This window comes from Melanerpes formicivorus, unplaced genomic scaffold, assembly GCF_026170545.1.
Source record: "Melanerpes formicivorus ecotype bairdi unplaced genomic scaffold, bMelFor1.0.p_v2 SCAF_21, whole genome shotgun sequence".
Taxonomy (NCBI): domain Eukaryota; kingdom Metazoa; phylum Chordata; class Aves; order Piciformes; family Picidae; genus Melanerpes; species Melanerpes formicivorus.
The window spans coordinates 9,850,797-9,870,153 of NW_027142373.1; the positions used below are offsets into that span (position 1 = coordinate 9,850,797).

General features: G+C 54.1%; 1 protein-coding gene across 7 annotated transcripts in view; it reads left to right on the top strand.

The window, feature by feature from the left end:
- The window catches only part of PRPSAP1 (phosphoribosyl pyrophosphate synthetase associated protein 1), a 33,671-nt gene that overhangs the window by 4,708 nt on the left and 9,606 nt on the right, over positions 1–19,357 (top strand). For 6 of the 7 annotated variants that reach the window (XM_068151462.1, XM_068151460.1, XM_068151457.1 and 3 more), the window contains 4 exons: positions 9,558–9,610; positions 12,272–12,338; positions 18,257–18,429; positions 19,154–19,269. In XM_068151462.1, coding sequence (XP_068007563.1) covers positions 9,558–9,610; positions 12,272–12,338; positions 18,257–18,429; positions 19,154–19,269 — 409 coding nt within the window. Of the gene's footprint in view, positions 1–666; positions 735–9,557; positions 9,611–12,271; positions 12,339–18,256; positions 18,430–19,153; positions 19,270–19,357 lie in introns of all 7 variants that reach the window. The other variant, XM_068151463.1, reaches the window with a different exon arrangement.

Below are 19,357 nucleotides of genomic sequence, written 5' to 3' on the forward strand. Positions count from 1 at the left end.
TGGTTGAGGCCCCAGCCCTGGAGGTGTTTAAGCCCAGGCTGGATGAGGCTCTGGCCAGCCTGATCTAGTGTGGGGTGTCCCTGCCCATGGCAGGGGCGTTGGAACTAGATGATCCTTGTGGTCCCTTCCAACCCTGAATGATACTGATACACAGCTTTACTGTCTGTAAAGCAGGGGTAGGGACCACTCTGAAGTGCAAAGGTGTGAAGCATTACTACCCAGATGAGATTGTGTTGTGACAGGACAAGAGGGAATGGTTTGAGGCTTGAGGAGGGGAGATTCAGACTGGAGATTAGGAAGAAATTCTTTCCAGTGAGGGTGGGGAGGCCCTGGAACAGGCTGCCTGGGGAGGCTGTGGGTGCCCCTTCCCTGGAGGTGTTCAAGGCCTGGCTGGATGAGGCCTGGAGCAACCTGGGCTGGTGGGAGGTGTCCCTGCCTGCGGTAGGTGGATTGAAGCTAGATGATCTTTCAGCTCCATCCCAACCCTTCTGTGAACCTGTGAACGTAAGAGGATGCAAAATCTGGAACCTTTCATAGCAGGGAGCTGCCCAGAGTAAAGGGTCTGCCCCAGATGAAGGTGTTTGCAGCATCTTGTGCAGTAGTTTTGCAGCCACTGCCCTTCAGGGCTGTTTGAACACCTTTGTAACACGTCCCTTGTCTTTTCAGGTCGCAAAAGATGCCTGGCTGCTGGCTTTCCCCCTGTGTCACATCCCAGCCTCCTCTTTGCTGGGAAGGTCAGTTGTGCCTTTTACTAGAGCCTTAGAGGAGGGTGAGTCTGGCCTCTAATATTGTGTGTTCCTTTTAAAGGTGGTTTTCTGTTTGCATAGCCTGTAGTAAAAGAACTTTAAACCAACACACAATATTGGGAGTAGGGCCCCTTGGGACACTTGTCCATCCAGGCTCTGGTGCTCTTTGCTCCTGGCTATGATAGGACAAAGGGGGAATGGTTTTAAGCTAAGGCAGGTTGAGGGAGGTGATCCTCCCCCTCTACTCAGCTCTGCTGAGACCCCACCTGCAGTACTGCCTCCAGTTCTGGAGCCCCTGTTACAAGAGGGATGTGGAGGTGCTGGAAGGTGTCCAGAGAAGGGCCACAAGGATGATCAGAGGGCTGGAGCACCTCTCCTGTGAGGACAGACTGAAGGAGTTGGGGCTGTTCAGTCTGGAGAAGAGAAGGCTCTGAGGTGACCTAATTGTGGCCTTCCAGTATCTGAAGGGGGCCTACAGGAAGGCTGGGGAGGGACTGCTCAGGATCTCAGGGAGTGATAGGACTAGGGGGAATGGAATGAAGCTGGAGGGGGAGATTCAGGCTGGAGGTAAGGAGGAAGTTCTTCACCATGAAGCCCTGGAATGGGTTGTCCAGGGAGGTGGTTGGGGTGCTGTCCCTGGAGGTGTTTAAGCCCAGGCTGGATGAGGCTCTGGCCAGGCTGATCTAGTGTGGGGTGTCCCTGCCCATGGCAGGGGGGTTGGAACTAGATGATCCTTGTGGTCCCCTCCAACCCTGACTGGTACTATGATACTATGACAAGGGAGAGTAGGTTTAGGCTGGGCCTTAGGAAGAAGTTCTCCAGTAGGAGGGTGGTGAGACTCTGGTTGCCCAGGGAGGTTGTGCATGCTCCCTCCCTGGAGGTGTTCAAGGCTGGGTTGGCTGAAGCCTTGAGCAATCACATCTAGCTGAGAGGCATCCCTGCCCGTGGCAGGGAGCTTGGAGTAGATGTTATTAAACCCAACACTTGAGGAGTCCTGGCTTACCCTTTTCTAAGCTCTCCAGCCTGGAGAGGAGCTGTGTGACACAAAGCAGACATCTGAAAGCTGTTCCCAGCTCCCAGACTGACGTTGGGCTCAGGCTCTGCGGTAGCATTCTGGCACAGCTCCCTCCCCTTGCAAGTTTCCCTCTTGGCCTTTGTGTCTGTTGGTGGGATGGGCTCAAAGTGCTCACTTTCACTTTTGAGCTCTCAGAGCTGTTTACCTTGGTGTCTGCCAGGGAGAGGAGCTGCTGCTGGCTTAGGAGAACCAAGCACCTCATGGAACTTCAGATGGTGAAGCTGCTCCTCAAGTTCAGGACCACCCAAACACAACCAACCCCCCAGATGTACTTCTAGCTCATAACCTGAGAGGGATGATTTGTTCAAATGCCTTCCCAGAGGGAAAGCAAACTCCTCTTGGAATTAGGGCACTTGGCACTTGCTTGCAAACTGCATTTACAGGGCAGGAAGATAATTTCTGTGAGCAGTGCTGATGCCTAATAGGCCTCTTGTGCTTCTTGCTGGGGGGAGGGAGGTTCAGCAAATCTTTTTAACCTCCAAAGTCCCTCAGGTGCATTTAGATCTTCCTCTGACTGCAGTGTTTGGTGCAGGAGGTCCAAATACTGAATTCCACTCCCCACTAGGGTGTTTGGCTTGGAAGGGATTGCTGATTGAAGCTTGCCCATGCTTCCCTGGTGCTTCTGCAGGTCTGTGTTCCCTGGGATGTGACACCAGCATAAAGCCACTGCAGAGCTGGTGTGGGTATTCTGGGGTCACAGATTGCCTCAGGTGGGAAGGGACCCTCAAAGGTCATCTTCTCCAACCTCCCTGCAGTTAGCAGGGACACCTCCAACTAGACCAGGCTGCCCAGGGTCACGTTGAGTCTGGGTTTGAGTGTCTCTAGGGACAGCCTAGAGACATTCCTGGGCAGCCAGTGTTTCCCCAATCATTGTGCAGAGCTTCCTCCTGATGGCCAAGCTCTATCTCCCCTGCTCCAGTGTCAAACCACTGCCTCTTGCGCTATCGCTCTGAACAGTCCCTCCCTGGGGCTGGCTTCCTGCAGGTCCCCTTCAGATATTGAAATGTAGCTGTAAGATATCCCTGGAGCCTTCTCTTCTCCAGCTCCAATTCTCTCAGCCTGTCTCTCCAGGAGAGGTGCTCCAGCCCCCATCTGGACCTGCTTCATCAGGTCCATGTGTGTGTGGTTGGCAGGACCGAAAGCGCTGGTGATCTCAAGGCGTGTCACTGCTGTGAGCATAGACAGCGTGGAGGAAAGAGGAAAGGAAGGGGACTTGTGTTCTGATCTCTGCTGCAGGGAGCCCTGTACCTGGCAGCTAAAACCAGGGTGGTGCTTTCTGTGGGTGAGCAGGAAGTGAGTCCTGCTATTGGAAGAGAGAGGATGGTTAGGGGAACCTCCAGCAACCTTCCTCGGCTGAAGGAAGGAGCATTTTGGAGTGGGGGGAGGAGGAGTAACTTCAGCCTCCCTTGTTTGGTCATCTGGGCAAGTACCAGCATGTGGCATAGGGGAGTCAGCTCACAGGAACCTCATGGTTGCTCCTCTCCTCCCATCTCCAAACCTTCCTGCCTTCTGGAAAAGGACCTTCTGCCTCTTCTTGGCTTCTGGAAAGAGCTCTTGCGTGATGCTTTGGGCGGAGAGGAGGTGGCATCGACTCCTTCCCATCTCAGAAGATCCAGCCCTGTGGCAGAAGGGGGTCAGATAATGACAGGGTGAATCTGCATCAAAGGATTTGGGCAAGGGGCAAAGAGCAGCCAGCTCAAAAGCCACACAGTTGGAGAGGGCCCCAGGGGACAGTGCTGGAAGAGGGTCAGCACGGAGCAGCTGGGGTTTGAGGTTGTCCATGTGGCTTAGAAGAAGCCTGCAACGTGTCTGAGCAGATTGGCTTTGTGTGGTAGCTTTTGTGTGGTGCCAGATGCATGGGAAGCTGCCTCTCTAGAAGTGGACTGGTAGGAGCAGAGGAAAATCTGTGTGGTGTTTGCTGGTGGTTCAGCTTCACAGCTCTGGCATGGCTGGAATTAGTGCTGCAAGTGCTGGGTGGCAGAGGAGCAGCAGGGGCTGTTCTTCAGGCACCCAGCTGGATAGATGGAGAGAGGGAAAGGAGAGCTCAGAGAGTTACAAGGGTAATTGAACAAGGCTATAGCCTTGTATCCAGGAAGCTGCTGTTTCCTTTCCCTTTCTTGGCTTGTTCTTGTCATGGGGAGATGAGGAAATGCACCACAGAGCTGCTGCTGTGCTGGCTGGACCCAGCTGACTGATCTTGGCTTTCAAGGTTTGCTCAAGTTTGAAAAGCAATCAAAAGTCAGGCTGTGGCTTGCTCTGGCTGTGGCCAAGCACCAAGCAGATCCTCTGCTGTCAGCTCCAGCTCCTTCTGGAGCCTGCAGGGCTGTGTGTGGGGCGAGCTGGGTGTTTGCAGAGCTGAGACCAGTGAAAGTCTCAGTAATGAAGAGGGTGATGCCAGAGGAAAATCCTCTCTTAGTCAAGGGCTTTGTCTGTGGGCACATTTCTCTTCAAATGGAGTGCCTGCACTCTGAGCTGGCTGGAAGCTCCCCTTGGAGATAACTTTGCCAATGGCTTTTAGGTGCTTGTCACAGGGAGGGGAGAAGGAAACGCAGCCCAGGCTGAGAGCCCTTCCCAGCCCCGCCGAAAATGCTTGGAGAGCATGAAAGTGCTGCAAGTGCACTTGCCTCCTGAATTTGGATTCAGTTAAGCATCAAGGCTCTTTGAACTGCCTGTCCTTTGTCTCAAGAGCCTGCTACAGTGGTTTTTGACAGCCCTCAGAGGAGCATTTCAGAGTGCACTCTAACAGGACCTCGTGGCGTTTCCTAAAACACTGCGCTGTGTCACTTCCCCCTTCAGCTTAGGTGACTCCTGAGCTGCTCACGCTGAGGCTGTGGATCTGAGGCAGGTTTTTATAAGCATTCCTGGATCCACAGCTTAATATCCTCTTGGCATGTGTTGGGACTGCAGAAAGTGAGGTCATCTTTCCTGGGCAGTGCTTACAGAGAGCGAGCGAGGGACTGCAGATCAATAGACGTTTCTGCTGGCCAGTTGCTCTGAGGAGGAGTTTTGGAAGGCATAAAGAGAGTCCCTCTCTTAGGTGTTGTCAGGTTCCAGAGAGTTTAGAATCATAGAATTGTCAGGGTTGGAAGGGACCTCAAGGCTCAGCCAGTTCCATCCCCCCTGCCATGGGCAGGGACACCTCACACCACAGCAGGTTGCTCACAGCCACACCCAGCCTGTCTGCAAACACCTCCAGGCATGAGGCTTCCACCACCTCCCTGGGCAACCTGTGCCAGTCTCTCACCACCCTCATAGGGCACAACTTCTTCCTAACATCCAATCTGAATCTGCCCATTTCTAGTTTTGCTCCATTCCCCCCAGTCCTGTCACTCCCTGACACCCTCAAAAGTCCCTCCCCAGCTTTCTTGTAGCCCCCTTTCAGATACTGGAAGGCCACAAGGAGGTCTCCTGGAAGCCTTCTCTTCCCCAGAGGTTTGGTGCTGGTGTGAGGATAGCAGAGCAGTGCAAGGAGCAGGGCTTTCCCCAGCAGCAGCAGTGGGGTCACACAGGGAGAGCTTAGGGCATTCTGCCTAAACATAAGGAAAGACTTCTTCACTGTGAGGGTGGCAGAGCACTGGAGCAGGCTGCCCAGAGAGTCTTCCCTGGAGACGTTCAAAACCCACCTGGATGTGTTCCATGTGACCCATTCTGGGTGATCCTTCTCTGGCAGGGGGCTTGGGTTGGATGACCTTTTGAGGTCCCTTCCAACCCCTAATGCTCTGTGATTCTGTGAGGTGGTGTTGAAGTCTTTCAAAGCTGGGAGCAGCCTGGAGCAGCAGTACCTTGATCCTGCTGTGCTCAGCCCTCAGAACTTGGCAGAGAGACCTGGGGCTGTTTAGCCTGGATAAGAGAAGCTAAGAGGGGATCTTATCACTGCTGATCAGTATTTAGAGGGCAGGGGGCAAGAGGATGGGGCCAGACTCTTTCAGTAGTGCCCACTGATAGGACAAGGGGCAATGGGCACAAGCTACAACACAGGAAGTTCCTCCTAAGCATGAGGAAAAACTTCTTTGCTGTGAGGGTGCTGGAGCCCTGGAGCAGGCTGCCCAGAGGTTGTGGAGCCTCCTTCTCTGGAGGGCTTCCAAACCTGCCTGGACATTGTGACCCTGGACAGCCTGCTGTAGGTAACCCTGCTTTAGCAGGGGGGTTAGACTGGGTGGTCTCCAGAGGTCCCTTGCAGCCTCCAGCAGTCTGTGATTCCCTGTGTGTGTGTGCCCAGCTTTTTCAGCAGCTCCCAGGTCTGGGGGCTGCTGCTTTTAGAAACAAAACCAATAGCAAACTGAGTTTGCCTCTGGGGGATGGAGGAAGGAGCTTCCAGAAGTGAACTCCTGCCCTGATACCTACCTGCTCAGCACTGGTTAACAGGTGAGATTTCTGCAGCCACAGTAAAACCAGTCTGACCATTCTGCAGCCTTCCACACTCCAAACAGCAACAAAAGCCTCCAGTGGTGCCCCACAGCCACATCCTGCACCGTGCAGCAGCCCTTTGTCCACGGAGCTGCTTGTGCTTGCTTTAGCTGCAAGACCTGAAGTATTGCTTCTGCCAGAAGAAGCTGTGTCTCTCTGAGGGGGGAATCTGCTCTGGGCTACCTGTGGTGCCAGCCTTCTCTTTCCTGGTGTAGATCTGCCTGTGTCTGCAGTCACCCAGTGCCTGCAGAAGCCTCTCTTCACAGGGTTGTGCTGTTAGTCCTGAAGCCCAACACAAGCAGAGCTCTTGCTGTCAGTTTAATTCCTCTGTTGCCTAAAGCAACCAGCAGTTGGGAGCTTCTGCATGGAGAGGATTTGGAGACAAAAGAGCTGGGGATGGAGGGGGGGAAAGGAGAGGTAGCAGGCAGGGAGAATCTCTCCTTGAACTCCATTACAAGTGGTTGCTCCCAGGCTGTGTGGTGGCTAAAGCTGTGCTCTGCCCTTGACTTGGGTGTGCAGATCTCCCTTTTGACACAAGTCCTGTGGAATCAAGGGGTTTACAGCAGCAGCTGCCTGTACAGTCTCCTCTCTAATAAACCAAGGTTTTAGCAGCCTTCTTCACTGGCTGAAGTCTCTCAGCTTACACGAAGCCTTCAGGAATGGATTCAGTGGCAGGTGTGGCCCTTGGGTAAACGTTCCTGAGCTGCCCGTCGGTGTGTGAGCGCTGCAAGTGCTCCCAGGGCTGCAGAGTGCTGCAGGCTGGGTTGATGTATGACTTTTATGGGCATTTTTATCTCGGAGCCTTCCCGTTGCTGCCCCTGCTGTTTGTTTGCAGTCAACAGCTGGAGCAGAGCAGGGATTTACCGTGGGAGCAGAGCAATCTACTGCCGCTCCTTCCTTTGAATTCCTTACCGCCTCTGCTGCTGCTCTGTGCACCCAGGTTTGACAAGCTGGGCTGTGTGGTGTCCCTCTTTCTGTCAGGGAGCAGACTTCCCCTTCTGATGCCTTGTTTCAGCAGCACAGAAGCTGTGTTGCTGCTGTATGACCTGGGCAGGGAGCCGCTGGGCTCTGCTCTCTTCTCGCCAGCCGCAGCCTCACGCAGCGCCACAAACCTTTGCTGCCTTGCCTTGCCACCCCTTAGCCTTGAAAGTGCCACCCTCCAAGGGGTGTTTTGCTGCAGTGTGTCTGGCTGGACTGGTTTTGAAGCATTCCTTCCTGCTAGGAGGTGCAGGGTTGAGTAAGGGCTCTTGCAGAGTCTTGTTATGATGCAGGCTTTCTGCAGCAGTGAGGGGGGAGCGTGGTGCCTGCAGTGAAGTCAGGGCACGTGTGCCTCCAGCGGGAGCTGGCAGGGCTGGCTGTGCACTTGGGGGTTGGGGAATTAAACAACCTGTGAGTCACTGAACATCTCCCCACACTCAGGAGTTGGTTTGGTGTGCCTGTGTGTCTGGCTCTGGAGCTTGTTTTGACTCGGAGGGCAAAGCTGCGTGGCTGTGAGCGCCTGGCTGGCATCGGGAGGGCACCGGATCCCCAGGGGTGGCAGCAAGTGCTCGATGGATCCCCTCTGCACAGCTTCCCTGTGCTCTGCCTCCATCCCTGGGCTTTGCCCTTGCTTGACCAGCTGTGCCCTGAAGGTGCTGGAGGTACTGAGGAGGCCTTTGTGTGACAACTGCAAGCTGTAACTCATCAGGGCTGATGGGAGAAGGTGAATGAGAGGTGTGGGTGGCTTGCCCCGTCTGGCCTGGGTGATGCTGCAGTCAGTCCCCAAGCCAGGCAGGTTACAATCACACAGGGATGATTCTCACTGCAGGAGCTCGCTCCCCAGCCCCAAGCCTTGCAAAACGTGCTGCCAGGCACACGCTCAGTGCCCTCTGTCTGTGCTCTGGAGCCAGCTGAGCAAACGCAGTGCCCTGAGTGGCTGATCTCACAGCCATGCTTCCCAGGCCAGCTTCTAGATCAGCCCTCCAGCATCTGGGCTCAGAGCTGAATCCAGCAGTGGCTGGTGGGCCAGCAGAGGGCCAGTGCTGGGCAGCCTTGCTCACTGACCTCTCTTTAAAAAGAAGGCTGTCCTTGGAGCAGTGGAAGTTGAGGCTGAGTCTGTGGCTAAGGAGCTGGGGAGAGACCGAGTGAGTGCTGAAGGAAAGGCAGTGACAGATGTGGACACTGCTTGGTGTTAGTCCTGGTTCACATCATGCTGGCATGTGCCCAGGGAAATATGTGCAAGCAGGAAGCTCCTGCTCTAATCATGGTGTGGGACAAAGCTATTTTTCAGGCATAAGCTGTTTCCTGATCCAGCTTGTGGGCATGGCCACTGAGCAGACCCCAGAGGAGAGGAGGGACTTGCCTGGTGCTCCAAGCAGCAGAGCACATCTAGCCCAGGAAGGCTCACAGTTAGAGCACACTTGTCTCTAAATCTTACTAATGGCTTGTTTGTCAGGGCAGTTAAATGCAGGAGTGTCACCTGAGGGAGCAGGCTGCCTTTCAGAGCCTTTTCAAATGCTCTTCAGATTGCCAGGACCAGGGGGGGAACGGCCTCAAGCTGCACCAGAGGAGCTTTAGGTTGGACATTGGGAGCAATTTCTTTGCAAGAGTGGGCAAGGCATTGGAACAGGCTGCCCAGGGAGGTGGTGGAGTCACATCCCTGGAGGTGTTCAAAAAAACCAAACAAGTAAATGTGGCACTCTGGGGGCATGGAGCTTGTGGGTGGAAGGTTAGACTTGATGATCTTAGAGGTATTTTCCAATCTTAGTGATTCTGTGATGAAGAATCTTTTCATATAAGGAAGAAGTTACAGATGTGTGTGTGTGTGTCCCCACCTCTCTTGAACCTGTGTTGTGATGGATGTTGTGGGTTTGACATCTGAGGAGAGGAAGGAGTAATCTTGAAAAACAATCAGAGTCCTTTTTGCTGAAGCTAAAAACCTCTTCAGTCAGCTGAGTTATTTCAGAAGGGGGGGGGGGGAAATATCAAGTGGGAGTCCAAGTGTGACTCAGTTGCCTTTAGTCAAGCCTGAGTAAATCATTCATGTTTACTTCCACAGCAGATCTGCCTGGGCTGGCATGGTGTAGGCTAGCAAGATGTCCTTTGCCACCAGAGGACAAGGGCTGGCTCTTGGATGCTGTTATCAACCACCACAAAGCCCTCAGCAGGGATGTGGGAGGGAAAGAAACCCCCAGGGAAGGTGGGGGGGCCATGTAGTTCTGCAGCCTGGCCTGTGCACCCTGCCAGGCAGTGCTGTGTGGTGGTGGTGTCTCATGGCTGGTCCAGCCTCTGCTTTGCATCATGAGCTGCTGGGTTCCTCCATTCCTCACTTCCCCTTTTTTCCTCTCCAGGCGTCTGGGAGCTGAGCTGGGGAAATCTGTGGTGTACCAGGAAACCAATGGAGGTAAGGGAAAGCTTTCCTGTGTGCAGGTAACCTTGCAAGTGCTGGGTGGCTCCATCAGCCAGACCTGTCTGAGTGCAGTGCTTCAGCTGTGGTGGTGGTGTTGCTGCTCTGTGCCTGACCTTGCACAAGGCGATTGGATGTGTCTGTTGCTTGCCTCTCTGACCTGGTTCCTTTGCCCATCAAACTCTCCTCTAAAGGGGAGTCCTGCCTTGGCTGGTAGCAGCTACAAAAATCCTTCTGCTCAGCAAAACATCTCCCAGATTTCCAAGTGCTGGCCTGCTCTCTAAGTGCCTGTCATGCAAACTGTTAAATGATGTCCTTCTTCCAGCCCTCCCCTGCCACGTGCAGTGGAGCTGCCTGGGCAAGGACCTTGCTTTAAAGAGTGCAGGTCTGGGGTGGGTGTCTTGGAGCTGGCTTGCAGCTCTTTGAACATAGCAAGAGTCTGTTTGCAGATGCTGAGCTACAACACAAGGATTCTGGCTACCAGGCTTCAGTGGCTCAGAGTCACTTACTCATTCAAGACCTTAGTTACCACGTTTGCAAGAGAGAGCAGAACCAGAGAGCTGATACAGATGAGAGGAAGGGATGGAAATGGTGCTGGCTGGGTGTGAGGCTTCAGAAGGGGGGGGCCACACAGTGTGTAGGCTGCCATGGTTAAGGTTGGGTTGGCTGCTGCAGTTGTGCTAGTGAGTGCTCACTGCCCTTTGGGGTTAGTTTTAAATCAGGTCACTTGCTGCAAGGTCTGAAGTCGTTCCTCATCACTGCACAGCAAATCAGTCTGCTTTCAGCAGAGTCCCTTAAGGGTACTGCCAGTGCCCAGGCAATTAGGCTTGGAGTTGGGTAGCTGGGTAGATATTTCTCCTTCCACTTATTCCTGCCCTCTGGTTCATGACTCTGTGGCAAATGAGTGGCTAGCACAGGTACCTTGGGAGGTGTGGTGCCCTGCTTCAGGGCTCAGCTCTTGGCACTTGAGGCTGGGACCGTAGGAATTGTGTTCAGCAGAGACCCAGCCCTGCAGCTCCTGGCAGCCTTGAAATGCTTTGACCTTGACAGTGAAACTGGGGACTTCTCCCTCTGGACTCTGTGCTGCTGGGGTTGCCTTGGGCTGTGTGGAGCTGCCCCCATGGCAAGCTGGGGGAAAGAGCTGAGTTAGCTTCTTGGTGAGTGCTGAAGGTTGCTCTGCTTTGGGCGGTTCATTGTTCGCTGCCGAAGGCAACAACGACAGGAAGAAGGGGAAAGGATCTCTCCTTGCTAGGAGATTGTCTTCTACACCTGTTCAGCCTGGTGCTGCATGGTAGATGCAACTCACTGGTGTGCCATGACAGCTCTTTCTTTCTGGGGACCTACCTTTGTTCCCTTGGCTCACCTCTGTGTGTGTGTGGAGTGGGTGTATGAAGGGCGAAGGAGCCACTCCACACACACAGATTAATGGATGAGGAGTGAGCAACTGATGTAATTTACCTGGGCCTGGACAAAGCCTTTGACACTGTCCCACACCACATCCTGGTCTCCAAGCTGGTGCCACATGGGTTTGATGGGTGGACCACTAGATGGATAAGGAACTGGCTTGATGGCCGCACCCAAAGAGTGGCTGTCAATGGCTCCATGTCCCAGGGGAGTCCCTCAGGGATCAGTCCTGGGAGCAGGCTTGTTCAACATCTTTGGGGGTGCCATGGACAGTGGCATTGAGTGCACCCTCAGCAAGTTTGCTGATGACACCAAGCTGTGTGGTGCAGCAGACACGCAGGAGGGAAGGGAGGCCATCCAGAGGGACCTGGACAGGCTGGAGAGGTGGGCACAAGCCAACCTCATGAGGTTCAGCAAGAGCAAGTGCAGGGTCCTGCATCTGGGTCGAGGCAATCCCAGGCACAAATCCAGGCTGGGCAGTGACTGGCTGGAAAGCAGCCCTGAGGAGAGAGACTTGGGGGTGCTGGTGGACAAAAAGCTCAACAGGAGCTCTCAGTGTGCACTTGCAGCCCGCAAAGCCAATCAGATCCTGGGCTGCATCAGGAGAGGTGTGGCCAGCAGGTCAAGGGAGGTGATTCTCCCCCTCTACTCAGCCCTGGTGAGACCCCACCTGGAGTACTGTGTCCAGTTCTGGAGCCCCTATTACAAGAGGGATCTGGAGCTGCTGGAAGGTGTCCAGAGAAGGGCCACGAGGATGAGCAGAGGGCTGGAGCACCTCTCCTATGAGGACAGACTGAAGGAGTTGGGGCTGTTCAGTCTGGAGAAGAGAAGGCTCCCAGGTGACCTAATTGTGGCCTTCCAGGATCTGAAGGGGGCTACAGGATGGCTGGGAAGGGACTGCTCAGGATCTCAGGTAGTGATAGGACTAGGGGGAATGGAATGAAGCTGGAGGTGGGGAGATTCAGGCTGGAGGTGAGGAGGAAGTTCTTCCCCATGAGAGTGGTGAAGCCCTGGAATGGGTTGTCCAGGGAGGTGGTTGGGGTGCTGTCCCTGGAGGTGTTTAAGCCCAGGCTGGATGAGGCTCTGGGCAGGCTGATCTAGTGTGGGGTGTCCCTGCCCATGGCAGGGGGGTTGGAACTAGATGATCCTTGTGGTCCCTTCCAACCCTGACTGATGCTATGAAACACATGATGTAAATCCCTGTGAATGTGCTGTTTGGGAACAAAACTGACTTCTCTCTTTCAACCTTCTCAGAAACAAGAGTTGAAATCAAAGAATCTGTCCGGGGCCAGGATATCTTCATCATCCAGACCATCCCCAGGTAAGGCACACCTGGCTCCCTCCCAGAGCTCTGATGTGCTTGCAGCTTTCTGGTTCAGGAGGCTGGCTGCTAGAGCTGTTCACCATCAACAGTCTCTTTCCCAAGTGCTGTCCTGGCTTTGGCTCCCCTGTGAGGCACTTGCATAGTGTGAAGCTGTTGAAATTCCCTGCAGCAGCTTCCCATCACATAGCTGCAGTGTGTCACTTGAGGTGCAGAACAAGCCTGACTGATGGCTTCAAGTGGAGCACAACCCTGCTCTGTGTGCTGCTGGTGCCCTTGCAGCCTGAGTGGTGTGGGGATTGCAGAGTGGCATTTCCATTTGGGGATGTCACTCCCTCCAATTGATAAGCAGCAGCTCCTGCTTTCATCACAGGCTGGGTGGTTGTTCCTCTTTCTCTGCAGTGATGTGAAGCTGAGCTCAGGTGGAAGCCTGCAGCTTCCCTCCTGTACTCTTACAGGCCTTTCTGAGTTTTGTTTTGGGTTGCTCTAGCCTTGAAGAGGTAAAAGAAGCCATGCAAGCAAGCAGGGGGCTAGAAAACCAGCTGCTAACCCCCAGTTTGTCTGGCTGAGGAAGAATGTAGTGAGATAGCTTTGGCATCACAGACTGGTAGGGGTTGCAAAGGACCTCTGGAGATCATCTAGTCCAACCCCTCTGCTAAAGCAGGTTTGCCTAGATCAGGCTGCAGTGAATGATGTCCATGTGCCTTTTGAAAGGCTCCAGAGAAGGGCACTCCACAGCCTGCTCCAGGGCTCTGGCATCCTCACAGGAAGGTTTTGCCTCATGTTTAGACGGAACCTCCTGGGTTCCAGTTTGTGCCTGTTGCCCCTTGTCCTGAAGAGTCTGGCCCCATCCTTTTGACCCCTGCTCTTTAGATCAGCATTGAGAAGATTTCCTCTGTCTGCTCTTCCCCAAAGAGTTTGGTGTGGAGCAAGCCCACATGCAGTTCTGACTGCAGAATGCCCAGCCCTGAGCTGCTGTTGGAGGTGCTGGTAGGATGCCTTCTGCACAGTTAGCAAAGCAAGGCTGTTCCTGCTCTGAGAGCTTCTTCCCAAGTGACTAATTCTGCTCAGGTTTTGGAGATCACAAGGAACTAATAAGTGCCAGAGCTCAAGCAGGTAGCAGAAGACCTTCCAAATGGAGCTTTGCCTTGCTTGCCAAAGAAGTAGAGGCCAGGGAGAATTCCAGGTTGTGTCCTTCTGCCCAGAGGCTTACCTCTGGAGCTCCTCTTGCAGGCTGAACTCTTCCTACAGCTCCTCTCTCTTCAGAGAGATGCTCCAAGTGTTTCCTCCTTCAGGGAGCAACTAAATCTCCATGAGACCAAAATCCACTGCTGCAGGGTTGGGTTGGGTGAATGCTGCCATTCTCTGTCCCTCCCTTGTAACTGAGAAGCTGTGGAGCAGATCAGGTGTGCAGAGAGAAGTAACTCAGAGCATTAGGGACAGCAGGAGTTTGTTTTCAACTTGTTGATCCCCTTGGTTGTTTACCATAGAGAGAATTCAGTGTTGGGAGCCCTTTTTTGTAGCCAATATCTTCAAGGCCCTCCAGGTGAGGAGCACTCCTCTGTGCAAGCCAAGTCACCTTAGACTGCTGAGGTGCAGCTGTGCCTTGCTGCATTGCTTTAGAGGACAGGTTCAAGGGCATCTCAGTTTTGCAGTGAGTTTGAGGGAGCTCTGCAGGAGAGGGGGGGGAAAAAAACACCACCTGTGGGGAATAGTCTAAGAATAGGGCTTCTGCACTCAGTGGTGGTTTGAAAAGTAAACAGAATATTAGGGGATGGGAGGGAGGGAGCCAGAGAGGGAGTCAGCCTTGTTATGCTGCAGTGTGAATTCACAGTCTGCATCTGAAATGCACAGAGAGGGAACAGAAAGAGCTGAGTGTTGGATAAAAGCTGCCTGTCCACAAAGCATACAGCAAAACTAAAGATATTAGCAAGATGGATATCATCCCAGGCTGTTGGTGTGTGGATGAGCATTCCTAAGAGGGAAGACTCATGCTGAGAGCATGGCAAAGTGAAAGGGCTGGGAGTTCAGTGATAAAGGGAAAGCAAACGGAGTCTTTCAGTGCCGAGTGCTGCTGCAGAGTCCATTGGCAGCTTCACACAGACCATTTGCACAGCCCCAAGAACAAGGATCTCCAGGCAGGGCTGGGGAGGCTCTGGGCTGCTGGAGTGGGGTGGGTGGTAAGTGGTGTGTGGGGGGTAGCTGAGCTGGCTCTGAGTGTCCTGGGAATGAGCTGACAGGCCCCGTGTGCGGTCTTGGCTCAGGCTTGCCAGCAGTGACTGTGAGCCTGGCTTCAGGGCAGGAGGTGGGGAGGGCAGGGAGGAGGTTGGGTGCCCTGCTGGGATCTGTTTTGGAGATGCTGTGGTTGGGGTTTCACCACAAATGTTCTTTCCTCCCAACTTGTCCTTGCCCCAAACTGGGCCCTGGGACGGTGTCAGTGCCCCTTGCAGAGGAGCAGGTCAGGTCAGTGTGGCACCTGGCTCAGCACAAAGCACCCGTGGGGGTGCCCCTTGCCTCCATGAGCACCCCCAGCCCACCCACCTTGGGCACTGCTGGTGGGACAGATGCATCCACATCTGCCTGGTGTCTGTGCTGGCTGGTCTGCAGGAGCTTCCTGGAGCCCAGCGTGGGGTCCTGCTGGAACCCTGAGCGAGGTGCTCCTCCTTGAGTAATCTCTGCATCGCTGTGGCCAGCAGCGTCCCACAGCAGCATGGGCACTGCTGGTGCCTTTTGAAAGCAGTGATAACCCTTTCTCCCAGGAGCACTCTTGTTCTCTATCTGCTTCCCATAGGAATGTTTAGTGGGAGGTGTCCCTACCCATGGCAGCAGGGTTGGAGCTAGGTGTGGAGGGGGTTTGGACCGGATGCTCTTTGGAGGGTCCTTTGTCCCCCAGACCATTCTATGAACTACATGATTTTTTTAAGATCCCTTCCATCCCAAACCATTCTGTGATCTCTGTGGGTAATTATTAGGGTGGTTTTAAGAGTAATTTGAAAACTAATGAGGGAGAGCTGCTGAGTTTCTGGGATGAACTTTAAATAGGCTGAAACTTGGCCACGTTGCTTTTTGAGCCACCACCGATAGCAGCATCTTTCGCTCTTCTCCCAGCCCTGCTGGCACAGCTGAGGGGGGAGAAAAGAAAAACCACCAAAGGGAAGAAACAGTTCTTTGTTTGCTCGTTGTCCTACGTGGCAGGGGGCTGTGTTTTATGTAATTCTTGGCTTGGGTGCTTCAGAGCTAACAAAGGTTTCTTGTGTGCACGCCGCGTCGTGCGCGGGGGGCTGGCGAGGCCGGCGGCAGCGCGGAGCCCCGCAGCCCTCGCCAACGAAGAGGCACAAATGGAGGTTAATCTCTGAAGGAAAAGGGGAGGGATGGAAGTGGTTAGAGCTTTGTCACAGGCCACACAGAAGGAGGCTTGGAAAGTGTTTTTTCCCCGCTCGTTGAAGGGGAAGGCGTCCGCGGCAGTCAGGAGGGAAACGGATCCTCGAGCCACGTCTGGGTGGCATCCCAAAAGCTCTGCAGAGCTTTAGTCTGCTCGGTGCTGTGTGGTCCTCTGCTGCTGTGTGGAAGGATGGCTCAGGCAGCTCCTGCTCTGTCACTGCAGCCTGCTCTGGTGGGGGATGACCCTGCTCAGTGCAGGGGGAGTTGGACATCACAGTATCACAAAGGTTGGAAGAGACCTCGAGGATCATCGAGTCCAACCTGTCACCACAGACCTCATGACTAGACCATGGCACCAAGTGCCACATCCAATCCCCTCTTGAACACCTCCAGGGATGGTGACTCCACCACCTCCCTGGGCAGCACACTCCAATGACTCTCTCAGTGAAGACCTTTCTCCTCACCTTGAACCTAAACCTCCCCTGGCACAGCTTGAGACTGTGTCCTCTTGTTCTGGTTGTCCGGGAGAAGAGACCAACCCCTTCCTGGACTTGGTGACCTTTGGAGGTCCTTTCCAACCCAAACCCCTCTATGATTCTATGACTAGAAGAACTCCAGAGATCCCTTCCAACCGGGAAGGGGTTGGTCTCTTCTCCCAGGCAACCAGCACCAGAACAAGAGGACACAGTCTCAAGCTGTGCCAGGGGAGGTTTAGACTGGAGGTGAGGAGAATGTTCATCACCGAGCGAGTCGTTCGTCATTGGAATGTGCTGCCCAGGGAGGTGGTGGAGTCCCCATCCCTGGAGGTGTTCAAGAGGGGATTGGATGTGGCACTTGGTGCCATGGTCTAGTCATGGGGTCTGTGGTGACAGGCTGGACTCAATGATCCTCGAGGTCTCTTCCAACCTTAGTTATACTGTGATGCTGTGATCTCTGGCCAGCATGGAGATGCTGATCTCTACCCAGGTGATGAGTCTGGGCTTTGCCCTGTTTCACAGTGCAGTGTTTCTTAAAGGCAGGAAAAACAACCTGCCGTGTATTGTTGCAAACTAAACCCAGCCTCATAAACCCAGGGTGGGTGGAGCTGTGCTGGCTGCCTGTGTGTTCCTTCTCATAAATAGAATAGAACAGAATAAACCAGGTTGGAAGAGACCTTCAAGATCATCGTGTCCAACCTATAAAAGACTGGTTTATGTCACAGTGCACTGTGGGAGGTGGTATTTCTTCCCTTTGTTTGTTTGGTGTGATGATGGAGGGAAAACGTCATGCACCTTGTGTTGGGATGCACAGTCAAACTGCAGTCCACCCCTCCTGAGCGCTGCAGCCATGTCCTGCACACCTAGCAGTTGAGGGTGAGGTGCTGGGGCACGATGACAGGAGTCATGCAACGGCAGCCTGGGTCTTGCATGCATTAGCAGAGGATGCAGCATTATTGGCTTGGAGGTCATAGTATCATAGTATCAGTCAGGGTTGGAAGGGACCACAAGGATCATCTAGTTCCAACCCCCCTGCTATGGGCAGGGACAGCCCACACTAGATCAGCCTGGCCAGAGCCTCATCCAGCCTGGGCTTAAACACCCCCAGGGACGGTGCCCCAACCCTTTCCAAGGCTTCACCACTCTCATGGTGAAGAACTTCCTCCTCACCTCCAGCCTGAATCTCCCCACCTCCAGCTTCATTCCATTCCCCCTAGTCCTATCACTCCCTGAGATCCTGAGAAGTCCCTCCCCAGCCTTCCTGTAGGCCCCCTTCAGATACTGGAAGGCCACAATGAGGTCACCTCAGAGCCTTCTCTTCTCCAGACTGAACAGCCCCAACTCCTTCAGTCTGTCCTCACAGGAGAGGTGCTCCAGCCCTCTGTTCACCCTCGTGGCCCTTCTCTGGACACCTTCCAGCACCTCCAGATCCCTCTTGTAACAGGGGCTCCAGAACTGGAGGCAGTACTCCAGGTGGGGTCTTACCAGGGCTGAGTAGAGGGGGAGGATCTCCTCCCTTGACCTGCTGGCCACACTTCTCCTGATGCAGCCCAGGATCTGATTGGCTTTCTGGGCTGCAAGTGCACACTGAGAGCTCCTGTTGAGCTTCTCCTCCACCAGCACCCCCAAGTCTCTCTCCTCAGGGCTGCTTTCCAGCCAGTCACTGCCCAGCCTGTATTTGTGCCTGGGATTGCCTCGACCCAGATGCAGGACTTGCTCTTATTGAACCTCATGAGGTTGGCCTGTGCCCACCTCTCCAGCCTGTCCAGGTCCCTCTGGATGGCCTCCCTTCCCTCCAGCATGTCTGCTGCACCACCCAGCTTGGTGTCATCAGCAAACTTGCTGAGGGTGCACTCAATGCCACTATCCATGGCACCCCCAAAGATGTTGAACAAGACAGGTCCCAGGACTGATCCCTGAGGGACTCCACCGGGACATGGAGCCATTGACAGCCACTCTTTGGGTGCAGCCATCTGTTTGTCTGTTGAGGAGAGGTGTGGGGCAAGGGGTTGGGTTGGAAAAACACCTGCTCACACTTGGGCTGCTTCTCAATTCTCCTAGAGATGTGAACACTGCTGTCATGGAGCTGCTGATCATGGCCTACGCGCTGAAGACCTCCTGCGCCAGGAACATCATCGGGGTCATCCCTTACTTCCCCTACAGCAAACAGAGCAAGATGAGGAAGAGAGGCTCTATAGTCTGCAAGCTGCTGGCTTCAATGCTTGCCAAAGCAGGTGAGTGTCCCAGGAGCAGCAGCAGCCTGGCAGGGCTGGGATGCTGCTGGGCACGCCAGAGGCAGGCTGGCTGGCTGCTGGGCGTGGGGGATGTGCTGCTGAACCCTTGAGCCCCTTTGGGGGAATCCATTTTCTTCAGCTTGATTTGTGCTTCTTTGTAACTTGCACCTGGGGAGGTGGCCTAGAAGTGTCACACTGCAATGAGAGTGTCAGCCTGGTGCTGTGGTTTGTCACATGCCTCTTCCTCAGGGGGGCTTGGGGACTCTTCAGTTTCTCTTGCTGGTGCCTGGTTTATCTCCTGGTGTAGCAGCCTGAGCAATGGCTAAAACAGTCTGGGACATGGAAATATGTGAGCAGCTCCAGCCTCATGGGAGTCATCTCAATGGATTCATAGATCCACAGAATGGGTTGGAAGGGACCTTGAAGATCAGCTAGTGCCAAGCCCCCTGGCTTTGGCAGGGACACCTTCCACTGGAAGGATGGAATCAACCAGGTTGGAAAGGACCTCAGAGATGATCAAGTCCAACTTATTGCCTAATAACTAACACCTCCTGACAACTGAACCATGGCTCCCAGTGCCACCCCCAGTCCTTTTTTGGACACCTCCAGGGAGAGTGTGACCCCCAATACCTCCCTGGGCAGCACATTCCACGGGCCAGTTACTCCTTCTGTTGCTCAAGGCCCCCTCCAATGAATTGTTGTTGTCTGTTTGTTTTCCCCTTAGGTTTAACACACATCATCACTATGGATCTTCACCAAAAGGAGATCCAAGGCTTCTTCAGCTTCCCAGTAGACAACCTGAGAGCATCCCCTTTCTTGCTGCAGTATATACAGGAAGAAGTGAGGTTACTCTAGCTCTGTACATTATCAACTTGTCTCGGTGTGGCAGCAGTGCTGGGCCTCTGCTCATGCAGAGGTTGTGCTCTGC